At 48.1% G+C, this 20,941-nt stretch overlaps 1 protein-coding gene across 2 annotated transcripts in view; it reads left to right on the top strand.

Annotated features, from left to right (window-relative positions):
* Nucleotides 1-20,941, top strand: part of LOC126548204 (uncharacterized) — a 50,702-nt gene that overhangs the window by 19,574 nt on the left and 10,187 nt on the right. For both annotated transcript variants that reach the window (XR_007602887.3, XM_050196352.3), the window contains exons 5-6: nt 3,137-3,301; nt 17,153-17,255. Coding sequence is in view for 1 of the 2 variants with exons in the window: in XM_050196352.3 (XP_050052309.1) it covers nt 3,137-3,301; nt 17,153-17,255 (268 nt within the window). In the remaining variant the exon portion in view is untranslated. The remainder of the gene's footprint in view (nt 1-3,136; nt 3,302-17,152; nt 17,256-20,941) is intronic.

The following is a 20,941-nucleotide window of genomic DNA, read 5'->3' as shown; positions in this document are numbered from 1 at the left end:
TTCTTGCGACATTTGCCACGCATGGGACCTTCATTGGACACAAGGATTCCCACATGAGCTGGCATAAAATGCAATAGATGTGGATCTCATTTGATCCAACTGAGATTAAATTAAAATTTTTCTGTGTGTTAGCAGTATTAAACCGTTTGCTTCCACAGCTGGCGATTCACCGGCTGCTCAAAGAACAGCCGTTTCTGATTATTTTTCATCGATGACAGCACATTGCAGGCTATTTTCTCGCTGTTTTCGATTTCATACACTAGATCGACATATTTGTTTACACTTTCAGCAGGAGTTGTTTGTAAGACAATGGAAAGCTTGGAAAAAAAAACGTACAGGCTTCCAAATGGGCTCATTTCTTTCAGCACATACCATCAAAAGCTGGGAAGCAGCGCCATTTGATGCTGTGCTTAGTTTTGCAGGGCCAAACTCAAAAAAAGTCCAAGCGTTCCAAGTGCAAAAAGTGCAAAAATTCACTCTGCATTCCTGCACATTTTAAACTTGTTTTATGCTCACTTTCTAGTTTGTTTTTTACTGCATCCCACATGGAAGCCTTTTTTGAACAAAATAAATCAGACATTTTCTAAATGCAATGTCTATAGCAAATTTTAGAGTAATTTTCTTACATGAAAAACGCTCAACAAAGCAGGAAAACGTGCTGCAGAACACCAATTATGGCAGATTGCTGAATGGGCGAAAGCGAAGGGGTTAACCCTTTGAGGGTCGAATTATTTTGAAAAAAACTTTCCCAGGTGGTCAAATTACTTTATTGCGGATCTTGAATCTACAAAATGTATTAAGTCGGGAATAAATAGTAAAAAATAATTAGGAACAGTATTTTGGTGTCGGCATCACTCAGAACTGCAAAATGTTCAATAGTATTTCCGAGCGTGGTACTCCTTGAAACACGGGTCTACGCACAGCGCCTTATCGCAGTCTGCACACCTAAAATGCGTGTCTGTTCTCTTGAAGCGAGGAGTTGTGTTGGCGCACACATGACATCTCTGCGTGCGGCTGCCTTGGGCAGAGGTCTGAGGCACCCTCTCGCGTAAGCGCGTTGCCGCGGAGAGCGAGAATACCTCGCGAACGGCACTGATAAGCAAGTGGTGATAACCAAGCTAAGAGAAGTGCCAATCAAGATAGAAATCAACTTCCGCCGCCCCTGCGAGAGCGTGCCGACAAAGAGAAAAACGTTTCACGCGCCTCCGTTGCGATCACGCGGCGGAACCGAAACCACGAAAGCGCGTTGCCACTGAGAGCGGGAATACCTCGCGAACGCCGCTATAAGCAAGCTAAGAGCAGCGCCAATCAAGATAGAAATAAACTTCCATCGCCTTGCAAGAGAGTGCCGACAAAGAAAAAAATGACGTTTCGCGCGCCTCCGTTGCGATCACGCGGCGAAACCGAAACCGCCAAAGGGGCGTTGCCGCAGTCTGAGCGACGCGCTGAAGCTAGCAATCAGCTCTGTTTATCTCCCCAAGAAGGTAGCACCAATTTCAAACTCATCTTGCAAGTGCTAAGAGGTGGCAGCACCTCCCGATGAGCGCTCATCGTCATTATGGCGCGAAATTTGAAACGGAGGGTCGGAACCGTACCCGTACGGCAAAGACCTTGCGGGACAGAAAACCGCCGCCGTACATGTACGGCGAAAACCTTCAAAGGGTTAATGTGCGAGTCATAATGTGTTATATACTGGAATCAACGTTTTGTCAGCTGTTAGCTTCATATGTGGTGAAGCTTTTAACCCTTTGAGGGTCGAATTATTTTGAAAAAAACTTTCCCAGGTGGTCAAATTACTTTATTGCGGATCTTGAATCTACAAAATGTATTAAGTCGGGAATAAATAGTAAAAAATAATTAGGAACAGTATTTTGGTGTCGGCATCACTCAGAACTGCAAAATGTTCAATAGTATTTCCGAGCGTGGTACTCTTTGAAACACGGGTCTACGCACAGCGCCTTATCGCAGTCTGCACACCTAAAATGCGTGTCTGTTCTCTTGAAGCGAGGAGTTGTGTTGGCGCACACATGACATCTCTGCGTGCGGCTGCCTTGGGCAGAGGTCTGAGGCACCCTCTCGGATAAGCGCGTTGCCGCAGAGAGCGATAATACCTCGTGAGCGGTGGTGATAAACAAGCTAAGAGCAGTGCCAATCAAGATAGAAATCAGCTTCCGCCGCCCCTGCGAGAGCGTGCCGACAAAGAAAAAAACCCCGTTTCGCGCGCCTCCGTTGCGATCACGCGGCGGAACCTAAACTGCGAAAGCGTGTTGCCACTGAGAGCGAGAATACCTCGCGAACTGCGCTGATAAGCAAGCTAAGAGCAGCGCCAATCGAGATAGAAATCAACTTCCACCGCCCTGCAAGAGAGTGCCGACAAAGAAAAAAATGACGTTTCGCGCGCCTCCGTTGCGATCACGCGGCGAAACCGAAACCGCCAAAGGGGCGTTGCCGCAGTCTGAGCGACGTGCTGAAGCTAGCAATCAGCTCTGTTTATCTCCCCAAGAAGGTAGCACCAATTTCAAACGCATCTTGTATGTGCTAAGAGGTGGCAGCACCTCACGGTAAGCACGCATCGTCATTATGGCGCGAAACTTCAAACGGAGGGTCGGAACCGTACCCGTACGGCGAAGACCTTGCGGGACAGAAAACCGCCGCCGTACATGTACGGCGAAAACCTTCAAAGGGTTAAACATTTTTCTAATATAGTATAAGATTTTGTTAGCTTTACCAATTATCAGCATGCGTTGTCAGAGTGATTTGGTAGGTTGGGTGCATTGTGCGGGGTGATACGCTATCACATGGCATCAATGCCACCATCAGCAGGACAAATAGTGCCATATCGTAGTGGCGTGTGGAAATTAGCCAGCATGCAGGATCTGCGTAGTGCTTGGCAAAAATTTTTTTCAAAATTTTCGCACAGCAAAGGGGTAGTGATGGGAGAGGCGGGTATGAGCCTTGCACAAGGGTAGGACTTATAGGAGGAAATGCGGTAACCGAAATGTTGAATGCAGCAGTTATTTCACCTACTTTGTCTAATTTGTAGTTTCATTTTTATGTTTTCTGTGAATGGCCTTGCCTAAAAAGATATGACGACAACCAGCCACAAGAGGATTGACATCCTATGCACTATTTACAGGGTCCAGAAGAATGCACGTGCAGCTGCTGATGTGGACTATCCGGCATATGGGGTGACAGGGCCGAACAAAGAAGGGGCTTCTCCAACGGCTGATCGCAAGCTGGCCCAAAGTGCCCAGATGTACCATTTCCAGCACCAGAAACAGCAGATGATTGCCGTAGAGAAGTGAGCCTTTCTGTTTTTTCATAAAGGAGTAACAAAAATGTCACATCTACTATGAATTTCACACGCCCTTCTTTTGGACTACCCAATCTTCACAGTCTGTTAATCCTTCTCATATCAAACGGGCTCTTGCTCCGTGAATTTTGTGTTTCGTATACGATCGTTATTATAATCCTTCTCATAAATTAACATTGGTGCTTGCTCACCTCCTCGGCAACTTGATACCATTGACTCTGAAAAAAAAAAAAATAACCAACATTCTGGAGCTTTCGCAACCTTATGCTTTCCTGGAATTCCTTGAAAATTGGTTTGCAAGCAGTTCTGTGGATCACATGCGCGTATGATGCTCTTCCAGTTGAGGTACAGCAACGTTTCTCCCTTCTTGCGTACAGCAAATTGATTCCCTCACAGCGAAGGCAAGAGTGGCCGAAAGTAAGTTTTATACGTTCGTTTGGCTGACGTAATGCAGCAAGTACTATTTGTGTGCTCGTAAAGTGGCTATTCTTAAGTAAAACATAACTAAGTGGTCCCGTTTTCTAAGATTTCTTTTCCTTCGATTTTATTCTTATGAGGCCCTATAGAGTTGCTGACTCTGTCGATAGTGGGGACGAAGCTTCGAGGAAGCCAATGACAGAAGGAAACAACAGTAACAGTAAAAAATGTTCAGAATCACTGTACAAGGGCTAATCAGAAAGCTTTGCCCCTATTTCCTTTTTCTTTTAGCCAACTTATGGCTGCAAATGCGAAGTCAACATATCCATTCCCAGCGGAAGACCTTTATTGGTCTGGCCTGACCTTAATCTGCTGGTAGCTTCGCGGCACGGCACTGCTGTCAGTTGAAGATGGCGGTTGTGCTTCACACGTCCACGGCGTACGAGCAAGGAAGTGTGATTTGTTTTCTATCGAGTAAGGGATGAACGCCCATCGAAATCCACATCGAAATCCAAGTATGAGGAAAGGTGTCTCGCTTTGAGAAGTGAGGGGGTGGCGTTGCGAGTTCACAAAAGGCTGTGAAGACTTGCATGACAATGAGGATTTGGGGAGGCCGCATGCATCGCTGACTGATGACAACAATTCTAAAATTTAGTGCTGCGATTGGACAGATGTCTGAACCGGTGTGGGGGCTATGTGGAAAAATAGTGTAAGGTATGTTGAATGGCACGTATATTTGTAATCACCTGTTGGCTCATAAGTGTAATCATTTAGGCTCATAAAGAATGGTGCAAAGACTTTCTGATTTGTCCTCCTAAAATATGGACACAGAGGGGAGGGGTCCAGAGAATCATGCGCAATACCACAGAATCATGCTCATGCAAAATACACACTGCAGGAGATGACCCCCGGTCCTATGGGCAAGGTGGCGAGATCTGCAACTGAAAAAGTCTCTACATTCCACACCTGCTCCAATGGATCCACATACAGTTGAACCCGCTTATAACATTATTCAAGTGTCATGAAAATTTCATTGTTATAACCGATGATTGCTATAACTGGGCTGCAGGAAAAAAAGCAAAATAGGGGAATGGCAGAGCTGTCCTGAGAAAACAGTAATGGCCGGGAGGCCTGTGTACCTCCCCACCACCTATCTCCATCCGGCTGCTGATTGTGTTCACTCGTAACTGCTTCCTGGGCGCTCCTATTGCATATAACAAGGTGCGGCTGTCGGCGTCCAAGAATCGCACTGCTATAACAACTGCAAAGAGGGATCACAGGCGGCAAGTGACATGCGAGCTCGACCAAGGCATTGCTTTGGTTGCCACGGCAGCCTCTCAGCTTGACAAATCCAAAAGAAACGCTGAGGTGAGATGGCCACGACCATCTTGCCACTTATTCTCTCTGGCTTGCATGAGAAAACCCCATTTCCATCAGCCTTGCTTGCTTTACGTGAAGCTTGCCGACATCTTTCTCCAAATCATCAAGGTGCGCCACGCAGTGCAGGGGAAGGTCTCTCGCGAAAACAAAAGTCGCGGAGGGACTGAGTCACCTGCAGGGCCTCTTGCGAGGACACCCTACCCTACTGTGTACAACCTGCCCTACTGTGTTGGCATTGCTGTTGTCGCCGTCAATGTCATCGTTGCCATCGTATGCAAGCATGTTTGCAACGTTCGCCTCATCGGTTAGAAGTTCTGACATTTCTAGAGCTTCGTCCCCACCTAGAAACTCTTCTAAGACTTGAAGCATCCTCATCGACTGTGGACCCAAAGTTCAGGCATCACGTCGTCGGTGGCAACTTCACAGGCTTTGTATGAGTCATCACTGCCTCGGACAAAGGACGCTTTCCTAAAGCAGTTCCGCACTGTAGAAGTGCTTACTTCAAACTGCACACCAATGATAAACTGCACGGCCATCAGAAGATTGATCTTCAAGTCTGCATACCTGCCAACCCTCCCGATTCGCCCGGGAGACTCCCGATTTTTGACTGAACTTTCCGATAGTACGGTCGCTATCTTATATCTCCCGAAAAGTGGTCTCGGTTCGCGCAATAATGGTTTTTGCGAAACCGGCACCGCGGAATCTACAGCCACATCGTAATCATCACCATCACCAACAACGGCAGCACTAGCACCATCGGTATCATCAACTAAGCAGCCGACTACAGTGCCTAGTAAGCTGACCAAAGCCATAGCCAATGTAGTTCTTGCATTTCATGCATGCCTTCCTCCATAGTGCATCTTGTTGCTGCTGCTTGTGTGTATGATTTAGTGTTGGCTAGGCCATTCGTGCGGTGCACCATGTAAAGTTAGAATCCTCGTGTGCATGATGCCATGGCGCTAGCAAAGCCCAAGAAAAGGTATTTGCAGAAGTTTTTGCAAACTTCTGAGTTTCCGTGCTTTTTGGCATCAAGAAAAGGGGAACATTTTGCATTTTGTACATCGTTTGGATGCGACGTCAGCGTGTCTCACGGTGTCAACGGCGACTTGAAACTTGCATCAAATCTATGTTCGCACCGCTGAGCTGCAAGGAAACATTGTGAACTTTCTCCGGAACAAGTGCGACGACACTGTCATACTTGTGGAGTGCCTGTTTACGGGATTCGTCGTCGAACACAACCTACCTCTTGGTGTCAGCGACTACGTTGGGCCTCTTCTGTGGAAAATATTCCCGAAATGCGACAAGGTGAAGTGCTATGGATGTGGATGCAACTCTGAAATGCAACTATGAAGAATGCGGAGGTGGCCAACCTGAAATTTATTTAACAGGCATCGCTCTCGAGTCTTCGTTTCTTTATTCAGAGTTTCCCTCAGCTGCTGCCCCGAGATTCCAATGAATCTGCTGAAGACGCTTTAGATGCTCTCAAAGCTGAGTTTGCCACACTACAGGCGTACAGTCTTCCAGAGGACATTCTGAATAAAGAAAGGTGGGACATGCAGTGGTCTATGGTTGGAAAAATGAAAAACACTGATGGAAAACATGTTTCACCGAGTTGCTAAGTTGATGTTGGATTTACTCGTGATACCGCATAGCAACGCAGAGTGTGAGAGGATTTTTAGCACGCCACGAAAAACTAGGACCGCTCATCAATGTGAAACACAACCCTCCAACACCTGCTGCTAGTGAAGGGCCGTCAGTCTGGACCATGTTTTGAGCAAAGCTATTCCGACAAATTTTTGAAGTGAGCAAAGTCTACCACTGCAAGGCCTTGCAAAATGCAAAAGTACCCATCGAACACTGCCTGAAAGTTTGAGCGAAACCCCCCCCCCCCCCCCGTTGGCGCGAATAAAAAGTCTCCTGATTTTTTAACTCTCCAGCTTGGCAGGTATGAGTCTGGCTGCTCCCTGCTTGTCCGCATGGCGATCTCTATCAACGTGGCTACAATACATGACCTTAACATTGGCGATCCTGAAGGCGTCCATGGGCTGCAAGCCTGCTGTCGTTTTCAGCTGTAGGGAATAAACTTTCACGCTTGAGAGCTTAGGCATAGAGTGGTGGGCACTACAATTATCTAGAATGAGCGCCACCTTCCTCTTTGATCGCTCGATAAGTTTGTCGAACTCCATGATCCACTCACGGAAAAATTCCCACATGATCCATGCCTTGTGGTTGTGACAGTAGTTAAGGGGGGACATGGGTTGTGGAGATTATTTCCTGCATGTTATGGCCAAATCTGATGAAAATAAACAAGCCTACTTAGTTTTTCGTGCTGATTTCAAATATGCAATAATTTACTTCATTTACTTCAATACTTCAAATATGCAATAATAAGTTTAGGAGATTGACAGTGCTGCCACTCTTGTTTCTGGAGACAATGGAGAAAAAAACTGCTCAGCAGAAAGTGAATATTATTGCATAGCTAGATACTATACTGCGCAATAACTGCAATGCTGCAAAAGGTTTTCAAATGACATTATAATTAGCCATTCTGCAGGTGATCAAAATTCTTTCCTTCTCCTAAGGCTACCACACCAAAAGAAAATTAATAATATGGAAATATACATGCGCACAAATTTGAAGTTCTGCTCTCAGCACTCTGTAATATGCAGATTAGGCTTTCTGCTAAAGAAAGAATTATTGCTCTAGCTGTGTTAGATCATGAGATATCACTCCGACAGTCTGGTGAAGTGACCCAAAAACATGTTTTGAGAAAAGGGAGAAAACAGGCAAAACCTATTTTATTTACAAATTTACAGCTGGAACAGCTCAGTAGGCACCAGGCATGTAGTCCTGCTGACTCCCGGCCCCTGTGTGCCGCTTTTTGAGGGACTGGCGCAAATTTTCTGATGCTTTGTGCTTCTTGGATGATGCTGCCATTTGACGCCTATCTTTCTTGGCCATGCGGCTGCGACTTTGCTGGCTTGGATTTCGACATAGTTCTTTCATTATGTCCTTTGAGGCCCTTGCATTGCCTGCATTGAACTTTAATACTGCCTTTGCCACAGCCGCCTCCACCGTGAACAAAGAAGCATGCCAGTCTTTTGGCACCAGTGCCCGGATCATAGAATGTAGGCTTTTGTTGTTAATTTGCGTTTTACCACGCTGGCAACGTTGCAGCAGTTTCTTGTCTGAAAGACGTTCATATATGGGATGTAAAGCCTGACACACATGAGGAGGAAGCTTTCGAAGATGTTTTGGAACTGGCTGACCCTTGGCCACTGCAGCATTTTGCTTGCACCAGGAGTTTGGGCCTGACGGACAAAGAGTGTGATTAGCCACATCATCGTTTGATGTAATGTGATGATATGTGGCCATCACTGCATTTTGAGTAGCATCTACATCTACTTTGTGGGGCTTCAGAGCCCATCCATAGTATGAGGTTAACTTGCAGATCAAATCTGCTGTCAAGCGGCCCTTTCCACCAAGACTCTCATGTCCAGGCAGGGCCTCCAAGTTGCGCAAGGCCGTCCCCATGCGCTTTTGCACATGATTCACGCAGTCCTCTTCTTCAATTGGGATATACCCATACACTTCATCATCTTGTAAAGCGAGATAACTGCGGCGGTCCCCGTTACAAAGTACCGTTGTATACCGCAGATTGTGCCTCTCCAATGATTGCCTGAAAAGGATGAGGGCAGCTTCCACCTCCATCTCCCCAGCTTTCTTATTGGTGTTCTTCTGACACTTGTGGCCATTCTTCCAGGCTCCATAGGAAGGGTCACTCTCCTTAGGCCCCAACTCGCACCCAGCACAGAAATTGCTCAATACAACAAAGTCGAGCACAAGTCTGCTGAACAACTCGATCATGGTGTCGACGCCAATATGGGACGTATGACCGCGGGTCATCCATGATCTGTCATACGACACCGCGATGTTCCCGGTATGACCCACGTTCAGATCGGTGTAAAGTAAAGCAGTAAAATCTGTTGCGGAAAAACTCTTGAGTAGTTTTCACAGATCTGCAAGAAAGTGACTACATTGAACCCATCCCACCTTGGGAGCAATGTACAGTCTCCTGTGACTTGTTCTTTACAGGACTTAACAAAAAGAGTTGTCCAAATGCCCTCGTCCAGCAACATTTTTTGGCCCTTGAAGACAAGTATAGATCTATGGCATTTTTCACTGATGCTTCAAAGTCTGCAACTTCGGTATCATGTGCAGCCCATGGCCCAAACTTCTCCAACTCTAAAACCTTGCATAACCATAGCAGCATCTTTACAGCTGAAGCGTACGGTATTCTGATAACTGTTGAGTACATAGTACAGCACAAAATACAGAAGTCCATAATATACACAGATTAAGCGTTGTCACAGCCTTGTCTTGTGGCAAAGCAAGCCGAAACCCTGTTAAACATGCTCCTTAAACACATTCACGTAGCATATAAACAAAACCTTGCTCTTGCTGTATGCTGAGTGCCAGGCCACTCTGGGATTGCAGGCAATGAAATGGCGGACAAAAATGCTGGACAAACGGCTCATCGGGATACCATTGATGTAAGCTGGATATCTGGTGTGGACATGAAACCTGTGGAACGAAAGGCACTCCGTAATCATTGGCAAGCTGAATGGGACAAGGAAGTTGAAAATAAGCTGCACCTGCTTAAACCACATTTAACCAAATCTTTTCCACTGAAGCTTGATGGACACACCGAAGTCACCCTGGCACGACTCAGAATAGGACACACTTATGGCACACACAAATACCTCTTGACTGCAACTGACCCACCGACGTGCACACGCTGCGGTGAGAACTTAACTGTCCTACATGTCCTCATTCAATGTCCTGAACTTCACCGAGAGCGAGTGGCACATTTTAAGGAGAAGAAGAAGAAGAAACCTTATTAACCCTTTCGCTGTCGGACCTTTCTGGCTGTGACGCACCCCCAATGTCGGCTTGGTTTCAGGGAACGAGCATAACAGGAAATGAACATAGCAATTCATTTTTGATTATGATTGGTATACAAATAACATTGTCAATGCAATATGCACATTTCAGTGTTCTGCAGCTACTGTTAGTAAACATCATCATCATCATCAGCCTGACAATAAAATCCGTTCAACATCCGAATCTGACGATGTGGAACCCTCTTCCTCGCATGCGACTCGGTCCGAGTCCGAATCCGAGCTCGGCTCGTATTCTGAATCGGAATTGAGCCACTGCTCCAATGAGCAGACGAAGGTCCCGCGCGCTCAGCCATCCGAAAGTAACCGCGCGCAGGGAGGATGCGCTTTCAGTCGCCCGCACAACGGAGAGAAATGGGAGGTTGTGTGATCAAGAAGACAGAGGGAGATGAAAAAAGGCTAAAACAACGTTCGAAGGGCTTTACGTTTACTGCTGCAAGTCGGAAGCGAGGGTGCGGCGAGAGAGCGAAAGCAGCAATCGAATCACTCTTTTGGGAGAGGCAACGGCACGTGCGCCTGAACTTGACGCGCCGTAGCAGACACACCAACAGAAGAAAAAAAACTTTCAAACCAGCGGAGATGGCCAGAACAACCCTTGAACCCATAACCACATGCGCGCGACGCATGATACAGCGAACGCGGAGCCACCGCCCCACTCAGCAAAGAGAAAGTGGGGAGTGGCAGTCACACCATACTCTTCAATATATGGGTTAACACAGGTCGGGGCGAATATACGAACTGGTAGAAAGAGTCAACAGATGTCGTGGCCAATCCAGGAGCGCCAGCTTTGCGCTCAGGCGTGAAATTTTGAACGCACGATGGAGAATGTACCAGTACGTCAGTGACACTGTGCGGGGGAAGCGCGATGACGTACCGGTACATCCGTGACAGCGAAAGGGTTAAAGAATAGTCCGGCAGTTCTTGCTGTGGTGGCCTCAGGTGACAGCTCGAAGTCCTTGGACTCGAGCGGCATCTTCGGCTTGCCGGACGGCCCAGAGCTGGTCTGCCAGCTCTGAACTTTTGATAGCCGCCTCCCATCGGCGGCGACGCCTACAGAGAAGGTCCCCGGCGGCTCCCGCACCCGGGGCAGCGTCGGGAAGAAGCGAGCTCGAGCCTTCCCGTACTCTGGCAATGGCCGCGATTATGGACGCGTCGCGAACGGAGCTGGTTTGATTACCGTTGTTTCTGGCACATTCCCAGAGCATGTGTCGCAGCGTTGCTCTCTGTCCGCATGTTTTACACGCGTCTGTTGGATATAAACATGGATAGCAGTGGTGTAAGATAGCGGGGCTAGGGTAGGTGTGTGTCTGGAGCAAGCGTAAAGTTACGGCCTCGTTCCTGTTCAATTTATCGTGCGGTGGCGGGAATGTGCGTCTTTCGAGTCTGTAGGTTGGCTGAGGTCTCTGAACGTGGTTAGGCAATCGCCCCACGCCCAGTGTGTTTCTTATTGCTGTGTTTCTGTTGTAGTGTCCCGATCCGGCAGATCCCATGCCCCGCTCTCGGGGGCGGAGGCGGCCACATAATCAGCGGCTCGGCGTGTGAGACCTCGAGCCGTGACGTGGGCCGCCTCGTTGCCCGTGAGCGGAACATCGGTGTGTGCCGGGGTCCAGAGGAGGAAGACCATAGAATTTTGGGGTTGCGAGGGTGATGACGAGTCGCCGTCATCAGAAATTTGGAGTACGCGGGCCGCTTCCCGCGAGACACGACCGCGCGCGAAGCCGCGGATATCGCCACCTGCGAGTCGCTGATCATAATCGCAGCGTACGGCACCGCGACGAGTGCTAGGGCTATCGCAGCTTCTTCGGCCGCCTCCGTGTGTCCCATGGTCATCGTGGCGCTCGCGAGGCACTTACCCGAGCGGTCTACAACCGCTATCACGTGTGGGCTTCTCCGTCCTCCATATCACGCGGCATCTACGTACACCGCCTCATTGCTGTCACTAAACTTCTTCTGAAGGTCGCTTGCTCGTTTGTTGCGTCTCCCGGCGTGGTGCGTCGGGTGCATGTTCTTGGGAAGCGGCGGGATGATCAGGTGGTCGCGAACAGAGGCGGGAACTGCAGTCTTTTCTCCATGCTGAGTGTGGTACGCGATGCCGAGCGACTCGAGGATGCATCGACCTGCCTTTGACCTTGATAATCGTTCGTATTGCGCAACGTCGTGCGCCTCGATTAACTCGTTAAGTGAGTTGTGAACTCCGAGCTCTAGAAACTTGTCGGTGCTCGCGTTGAGTGGAACGCCGACCGCCCTCTTGAAAGCCTTTCGGATCATGCATTTGACTGTTTCTTTTGGACCCGATCCACTTCAGGTAGGGGGCAACATACGTTATGCGGCTTATCGCGTACGCCTGCACGAGACGGATTGCGCACTCTTCACGCATACCATTGCGTCTATTCGTGATGCGACGCAAGAGTTGGATCGTGTCATCTACCGAACAACGAAGTATTCGCACCGTCTCTCCGTTATGGCCGTTTGCCTGCAAGTGTAACCCTAGGATTCTAATTTTCTCTACGTGCGGTACGGGAGTACCATCTGCCAATGTAATGCGTATTTTGGAATATTCCCGTTCCTCTTCGCGCAGGGTTTTATGACCTCTCCTTGTGGGTTTTGTGGGGGTTCCACTCTGCGTGCGGCTAGGGCTGAAGGCGGCTCCGGATCTAGCCCCACGCAGTCGCTTCGTGGTACTCCCAACCCGTAGCGCGGGAATCGCGGCTACGCCGGGTTCAAACGAATAAGGCAACCAGCGGCGTCAACGGTAATAACGTTTATTGCTATTAGCAATAATGAACACTCGCAGAGGGACGTCCTCTCAGTAATAGTAGTAAATAGGCTTACCTTGTTGCCTGGGTGGGTCAGACAAACGAGATCACTCACGGGTTGCGGCAAGTGCTTTCGTCCAGGCGGCAGGTGTCCGGCGTCCCAAGGGAGAGAGTCTCTCCCGGTGGTGCGCTTTTATGCCTTTTTACCTTTTTGCGAGGGGAAGTCCTCCTTGCCCGCCGGATATGATTCCCTTTCCCATGAGCCGCGTGGGGGGAGAGGGGTACGCGCGTCACAAGAGTGACGGAGAAAGGGAGGGCGCGTAGTGCCTCTCTCCCTTGTCTACGCCGGCTCAACCCATCTGCCATGTGCGAACGGGACGACGCGAGTACGCGGGAGGAAATGGGGGCGGGTGCTCCCCACAGTTTGTAGAGTAAGAGTTCGGATTTGGTAGCCGAGTATTCGAGGCCCGCTCCACGCAAGTAATTCTGAACCGCATCTACTCCTGCCTGTAGCGTTCGCTCGACGTGACCGTCACATCCTCCCCCAGGAACCCAGAGGGTGATGTCATCCGCGTAGAGACTGTGATGTAATCTTTCTATTTCTGTTAATTTCTCGGGTAGACCAAGTAGAACTAAATTAAAGAGTAATGGTGATATGACGGATCCTTGCGGCGTGCCGCACGGACCCGTCTCAAATTCCGGCGATTCCTCGTCGCCGACGACGACGCAAGCGCGCCTACCCGCGAGGAAATCTCTAACGTAATTATACATTCTTTGGCCTAGTCCTAATGTTCTAATTGTTTTAAAGATCGCTTCGTGTCAAAATCATCTTCCGAGTCTCCGCTGCTACCACCATCACAAAATTCTGAAGCAGACTCATCGGAATCCGTTGAAACTCGCCGTTTCCGAGGAGCAGCTGCGCGCGACGTCGACGCCATATCCGAAATCCGAAACTACGCGCGCTCGTCAAGTGCAATTAAAAGGCGTTTTAAAAATCCCTCCCGCGGCCAAGAAAGGAAACACAAAAGCGAAACTTGAAAAATAGTTGTCCTTTTATGCGCTGGATGGCGCTAGTTGTCCATAAGCGCTCCGAACGGGAGAAAATCGACGTTGAAACCATCGACAACATACTGTCGATGGGCATAGGCGCGGACAGGAAAGTGCTAAGGAGCGCATTTTCGCGTTTAAGCTCGGGAATTCTTGGTTCTAATGGTTCCAGGCTTTGTTGTAGGACTTGCTCTATCGCTCGCTCCCACCGCCGCCGCCGACGGCGGGCCCGCCGGAGCGCCTCCGCCACCGGCAGAAGCGGCGACAGCCGCCCAGCTCATCTGTTGCCCAGTGCTCCTGTGACCTTGTTGTTGCTGCCACGGCTGCTGCTGCTGACTTTGTTGGTTGATGTGGCCCACAGCTGCGGTGCCCGGACCGCCGCCACCGCGCGTCATCGACATGCTTCTCGGCCTCTCTGCTCGGTTGCGAGAGCGGGATCAGGATTTTCCCGCGCCGCCCTTCCCGCCGCGGCTAGTTGAGCGTCCTCTTCGGTTGTCGGTGACTGAATGACGGTCTGTCTCTGGAAAATTGAGGTAGTAGCCTGCGTTGCCATTACAGTCGCTGCTGCTGTTGTAACCGCTGCCGTACGCTGTGGCTGCTTCTTCCTCTTCTTGTCTTTTTCGCTCTAGTTGGCGACGCTTGACTATGTATGGGGTCTTGTATCTCGCCTTGCACCTGCGGTCTCCCGTGAAGTGTCCCTTGCCGCACAGTCGACACCGCGGCTCGCATCGATGGTCAGGCGACGGACTATTGCATCCGCATCCACGGCAAATCTTGTCGTTGGGATTGGCGCACACGTCGGCGCAGTGTCCCAGCCTTCCGCACTCGTAGCATATGTCAATCTGCTTCCTGTAGAGGGAGCATCTGACTAGCATAGGTCCGTAATATACGTATCTCGGTACGTGGAATCCGTCGAAGAAAACGATTATGTTGTCCGTGTTGCTCATGTGTTTCGTGTGCAGCACTCCGGGGTTGCGCTGCGTCACTAGATTAGCGATGATGTCTGCCGGGCTCTCGCTCTTGGAAATGTTTCTAATCAGGCCCTTGGAAGTGTTCTCCGGGGCGGCTTGATAGGTGTTCGCCTCGAACTCTCGGTCTCCGATGCAAAGCTTGCTAATGGCTCCGTAGCGTTTGGCTCTGTCTTCAGACGGCGTGCTGAGCACCACGACATTCTGTTTAACGTTGAGGCAGATGCTATCTTCCCCGGCCGCTTCTCTGCCTACACCCGCCACGTTACGTAGGCAGCAGTAAATGCGATCTGTCCCGTAATTGCGCACGTTGAAACTGCCGCGGGGGCGCACGATGATTTTGTAATCGTCCGGCGGTAACTCTGGCATTCGGCTTGCCATGGCAATCTGCTGCACTTGATGGGCGTACTTCCTTCTGTACTGCGCTGTGGTGACTCCCGTAGTCGACGTGGCTACCGTCCGTCGCTGCATGTGCACATGCTGGTTATGCGCCGACTCGGTCGCACCGTTGGCCTGTTTCTTCCTCTTGACATCGCACCACCCCACTCCCTCGCCGAAATCTTCCGGCCTAATCTCTGTTCCTTCTACCTGGACAACTTCCATTTAACGTCAGGAAAGGCCTGACACTTTGCCGTCGGAAACTGGGAGCTCCAATGAGGTCCGGCGACACGGTAGGCTTGGCACGCCCCGCGGCGGCGGCGGCCGGGCAATAGTGGCCTACGTGGAGATAGGCTTAGCTTGCCCCGCCTGCGTGGTGGGACAAAAGGCGCTGCTTTTCGGCCAGAAAATGGGCCCACCCTGCAAAACTTGGTGTCGGGGGAGTCCTGACGAGTCCGTCGATCGCTGGTAAAAAGAATTACTACGAGAGGCTCGATAATCCGCCAAAAACATAGGAAAATAGAGGAGCCGACACGAAGCACGCCCGCACTCCGTGGTCTTCTTCTTCTTCCTCTCATTTTAGGGAACTTTACTCAAATCATATACCCCCCATCCCTCAATGTTCTTATCAGAGGATGCATTTTTTAACTTTAAAAGAGTGCTTAATTATCTTGCAGAAGTTAACTTTCTAGACATCATCTCATATCATCCTAACCATCAGATTGCGCCTCACAGGTAACGTACAGTCTGATGCACAAAAGTATGTCTGAGCTCTCGCACTTCTTGTGTTAGCAAGAATTGTACAGCAAGGGACTCGGACAATCCACAATAATTTAACATGTGTGCCTCTAACCAATGCATTTAATGCCCTATATTTATCTTAGTAATTATTTTAGAATTCATGCACTAGTATTTATAGATCTAACTTACGTGTAGGCCTCTATACAACCTTTATTTTAAGTCATAGCCCTAAACTCACAATTTTACTAAACCAAAACACATGTCCTGGCGCTCTTTGGCCTTAGATGCCCTTGTGCCAATAAACTTCAATCATCATCATCATATTGTGCTGTCTGATGGGTGCAAAGGTAGCAAAGTTACGAATCGTCATTGGGCACCAAAGCCCACGGAAGACCTTGAGTACAGAAATAAGGCTACCCATTGAAGCGAATGCTGCAGGATGTTGATAAAGTTGCCAGGCGTTTGAAAATGGCCAACAAGCTGCATGATACTGCTAAAAAAATCCAAAGATTGCATGGGAATGCAAATAACTAAAACATGGAAGCAAGAAAGCTTTGTAAAAAAAAAAAGGAAAAAGCAAAAGTGGTTTTTTTTTTTGTTTAGGAGGAAGAAGTCAAGGCGGGAGTGATGTATGTTGCCTTGGCAACAGGAATGTGACCGGCGGGGCCACTCTGCCTGTGCCTCCTTGCCGGCTCCACTGGGGATTATGAAGTGGCTCGGTTGTTCGTATTATCTGCTACGGCCCAAAAAGTGGTTCGCAACATCTGAACTTTAGCATGTTTTAAGCTAATGGACTTGGGCCAGGACTTTTGAAAGAAATCATTTCAGGCGTGATTGTATCGCCGAGGTTCTGCTGTATTATGATTTCGAATAGTGGCTATTCGATTCAAGGACTGAATCGAATAGGACAATGTTCAATTTGCGAATGTTTTTAATGTTTGCACACGCCTAGTAAATGTTAGTTTGCATAGAATAAGAAGAGGGTATTTGTTATGTTGTACAGTGTGTTAATTTCTCAGCCCTATTAAATGCTGTTAATTATTGTGACACCATAGTTGTTGTTTGGTACTCATCGCATTGATTCTTGCACTGCCTTTGCCTTCTTAATGGGAACCAGAAAGATGATGTCTTTGACTCTGTGTCGCCAATGAAGCTGCTTGAGCTCATTATTCTCATTTTGTGGTGTTTCAGGAACCATACTAATCGACACACCTCAGCATCGGATGTGGATACTGAGGAGGAAGAAAATGAGGAAGGTGATTACACGGTCTATGAGTGTCCTGGCATGGCCTCGGTGGGTGTTGTTTTTGTACTATGCAGTTTGTAGCTTGAAAACATCCACGAAAACACCACTGCAGTAGTTTATTTGCGGGCATTCACGTGCTATTTCAAAGGTATTTTGAAGATACAGAAAAAGCTTGTTAATTCGGATCTCACGGGACGAGGAAAAATGTCCAAATTATCCGAATGCCGAATTAACGAATGAACAGGAAAAACATTAAAATCAAGTTGGAGAAGCATACCTTTATTTACTGAAGTATTTTGCAATAGTTGTCTGCTTTTTCGCCTAGATTCCGGCTGACATCACAATTTTTCTGAACTCTTCTAAGTGGCCAACAGCCCGCAAACTGTCGGAAGTGCTCAGGCAAATGTCCTCCATTATCGAAAGCGCCTCTGTGACTTCCCGTGAAGTGCGATGAGGTCGTGGCTGCACCTCCTCGCATGAGTCTTCGTCTGAGTCATGGTCTTCCAGGGTGCCTGTGACATCATTACTAATTTCTTCATCGGTCAGGAGACCAGTCGTGGCGACAAAATCATCAATCGCAATGTAGTCCTGGAGGGTCACATCTGTGGGAAGGACAGCATCGAAGGTCGGGAAGTCATCATAGGTGGACTTGACTGCACCTTGTTGGCTACTGCCGCATGCTCGGGCCTCACAAAACCACTGTGCCGAAAACAGTTGGCGATGACTTGCGGAGGGGTATTTTTCCACACGTGGGCGATGATGTCCACTGCGCCGAGTAAGTCCACTTCATACAGCTTTCCAACTTCTGAGCATAAGATCATTCGCTGTAGCAGGTGCTTTCGGTACTTAGACTTCACGTAGTGAATGATACCCTGGTCCATCGGCTGAAGGGCACATGTAGTGTTGGGTGGCAAAAAAACTACCTTGACGCTCTTCAGTTCGACTGTACAGTTATGTGCACTGCAGTTGTCAACAACCAAAATAACTTGCGGTCCTTAGACGTGAAATGCTGGTCTAACTGCTGCAGCCAGCCTCGAAAAATGTCCGAGGTCATCCAAGCCTTTTTGTTCGCCCTGTACTCGACAGGAAGGCTTTTGATGTTTTTAAAACAATGTGGCTTATGCGCCTTCCCGATGACAACAAGTGGCAAGCGCTCTGTGCCAGTCATATTGACGGCAAGAAGCACAGTTATCCTTTGCTTGCACATCTTGCCACCAATGCACCTTTTGAAAGTCACCGTCTTGTCGGGCAGAGCTCTGAAAAATAGAGCAGTTTCGTTGTCTTTGAACGCGTCACTTCGTTCATATGCGGCGATGTGCTCAAGCAGCTTCACATTTTTCCATGGGTGCTCATGCTTTCACCAACGGTGGCCTTTTTGCCGCACACACTTCTGAAGATGAGTTCGTGTCTCTCCCGAAAGCTCACGGACCACCCTTCTGAAGCTCTGAACGATTCAGTGTTCATCATTGCAGCGTACTTCTCACCTTGTGCCATGATGAGAGGTCTGCTCAAAGGCAAATGCGCGTTGCGACAGTCAGTAACCCACTGGAGCAAGGCTTCTTCGAGCTGGGGATGAGCTCTGGTTCGCACCCGCTTTCTTGATGCATGAAACTTCTCGCTTTCGAAAGCTTAAGAATCTGTTGTTCATTTTTCACGTACGTTCCCAACGTGCTCCGCTTCACATTGTACTTGGCCATAACGTGCTGTCGCGATTCGCCGTTCTTCAAAGCCTGCAAAATTTCCACCTTAGTCGCCAAGTTCTTGGCTTCGTACTCCTGCCGCTTTGCCGGCATTGCCATCATTGTAGCGCACGATGGTGGTGGCATGCAAAACACGGTCACAACGAAAGAAGAAAACTCCGCAAGAAGAGATGATGCCGTCTCTACAACACAAGGGAAAATGGCGTCAATGGCATAGTGGAGCGAAGAAAGGAGACACTGACGTTCGGTAACGCTACGATCGCCCCCTCTAATTGATGACGATGGTGATGCCTCTCAGGTTTCGGTTTCACTCCAGTGGTGCCAACGCTGCTTTACCACACTTTCGTGTAGCGGCAGCCGTCAACATTTGTCCGAATTAAGTGGTGTGGGGCCGAATTCTGACGAATTAACGAAGGTTTGGTCCCGTAGACTAACATGCACTTTGGCCGGGACCAATAGAGCCGTCCGAATTATCCGAATTTTTAAATTAACGGGTGTCAAATTAATGAGCTTTTTCTGTGAAAATAAGTTGTGTGAATTTTACTATATTTGCATCAAAATACTTAATGCAGTATTAATAATACTAATAAACTAGGCATGCTCGCTGTAATTATTGGTTCGTTGCTTGCGGAACAAAATGCCACTTCTATGGCCCTTAGCGGTCTGCATAATCTCAGGTCCGATCGACTATAAGCCACTGAATAAGAAAAAATTCTCTCGGTGGCTGGCCACCCACCACCATGATAGTCAGCAGCGAAATTTTATCATGGGACTACTGCCTTGGTTGTTAGGTACAACGAGTGCTGCTTCGCTGGGTGTCAGTGACCAAAGTTACAGCTTGTGAGCCATTGCACATGCCTTCCAGTAGCTAGTTTGCCCGATCTCTGGACATGCTTGAGCACTTTTAATGCGCACTGCTTTTCTCGCTGGTTTGCTGTCGGTGTTGCATTATCGTTTAAATTGGTCCTGTCAAACTGAATGAACCTTGTACCGACAAAGGCTACATGCCGTTTAGGCACACCAACCACCAAATATACCGAACATTCAAAAAATCGAATACAGTCAATGCTTACTATACAGTGCAGTCCACTTATAACAATACCGCATATAACAATATATGATTATATTGTGCTTACTGTTACACTGATGAACATTAGGGACAAGACGCGGACGTATGGGAGAAACTGTTTGGAGAAACTGTGCCTTTTTTTTTCGTTCACGATGAATATCCACATAATTTTACACTTTCGTTTTAAATTTTTGGGCAACGTAACACTCAGTTCGTCAGTGTAACACTAAGCGCAATATAATCATGAACGTCCACTATCTAGCCCCGTTCATTGCTTTACTAAACGATATATCAATTAAAATGATGAGTGGGCTTGAGAGTATGAACTTATGCATTAGGGCTATGAGAAAAGAAATCGCATACAGTCAAACCTCAAATTAATGAAATTTGCCATGTAACGAACTACTTTAATTTCCTGATTTTGGTTCCATTGAAAATTTTTTTTTAGTGAGTTAACATCATAACTTCGTGACATGGTTTCGATTCACTGGAGCTTTTGCCCATTTCAAGCATGTACTTGGAGGCTCTGTAGCTAGTAAAGCCAGCAAAAAACTATTAAAATGTCGGCCAAGGCAAAAGTTATTTCAAGTGTACTTCAGCATGAAAAGTTTGAGCAGCAAAAACACTGTGAAAATGAGAAAGCTAGTATTCAATAGGCAGGGAACACATAATATTCATAATATCGCATTTTGGCGATTTACTGAATGTTAGTGCCAAATATTGCATTTTGGAGATGTACTGAATGTTGGTGCGAAAAGTTTGTGTTTTCCAGGGACGTATGAAGTGGTAAAAAATAAGCCTAACTCTATTGGGTTATTGTCTGTGCTTCCCCAAAAAATGTTACGAAGGATGGGAGCGAGGGGTGTGTGCATCGGGTCAAAGGTAGCTCCCATCCTTAGTAGCATTTGTTTGGGAAGCATAGACGGAAAACTGGCAAAAGATTTAGAAGGTGTAGTATATAAGGT

Source organism: Dermacentor andersoni, chromosome 1 (genome assembly GCF_023375885.2).
Source record: "Dermacentor andersoni chromosome 1, qqDerAnde1_hic_scaffold, whole genome shotgun sequence".
NCBI classification, from domain to species: Eukaryota; Metazoa; Arthropoda; class Arachnida; order Ixodida; family Ixodidae; genus Dermacentor; species Dermacentor andersoni.
The sequence above is the reverse complement of the archived record's forward strand: the minus strand, read 5'-3'. Positions and strand labels throughout refer to the sequence as shown.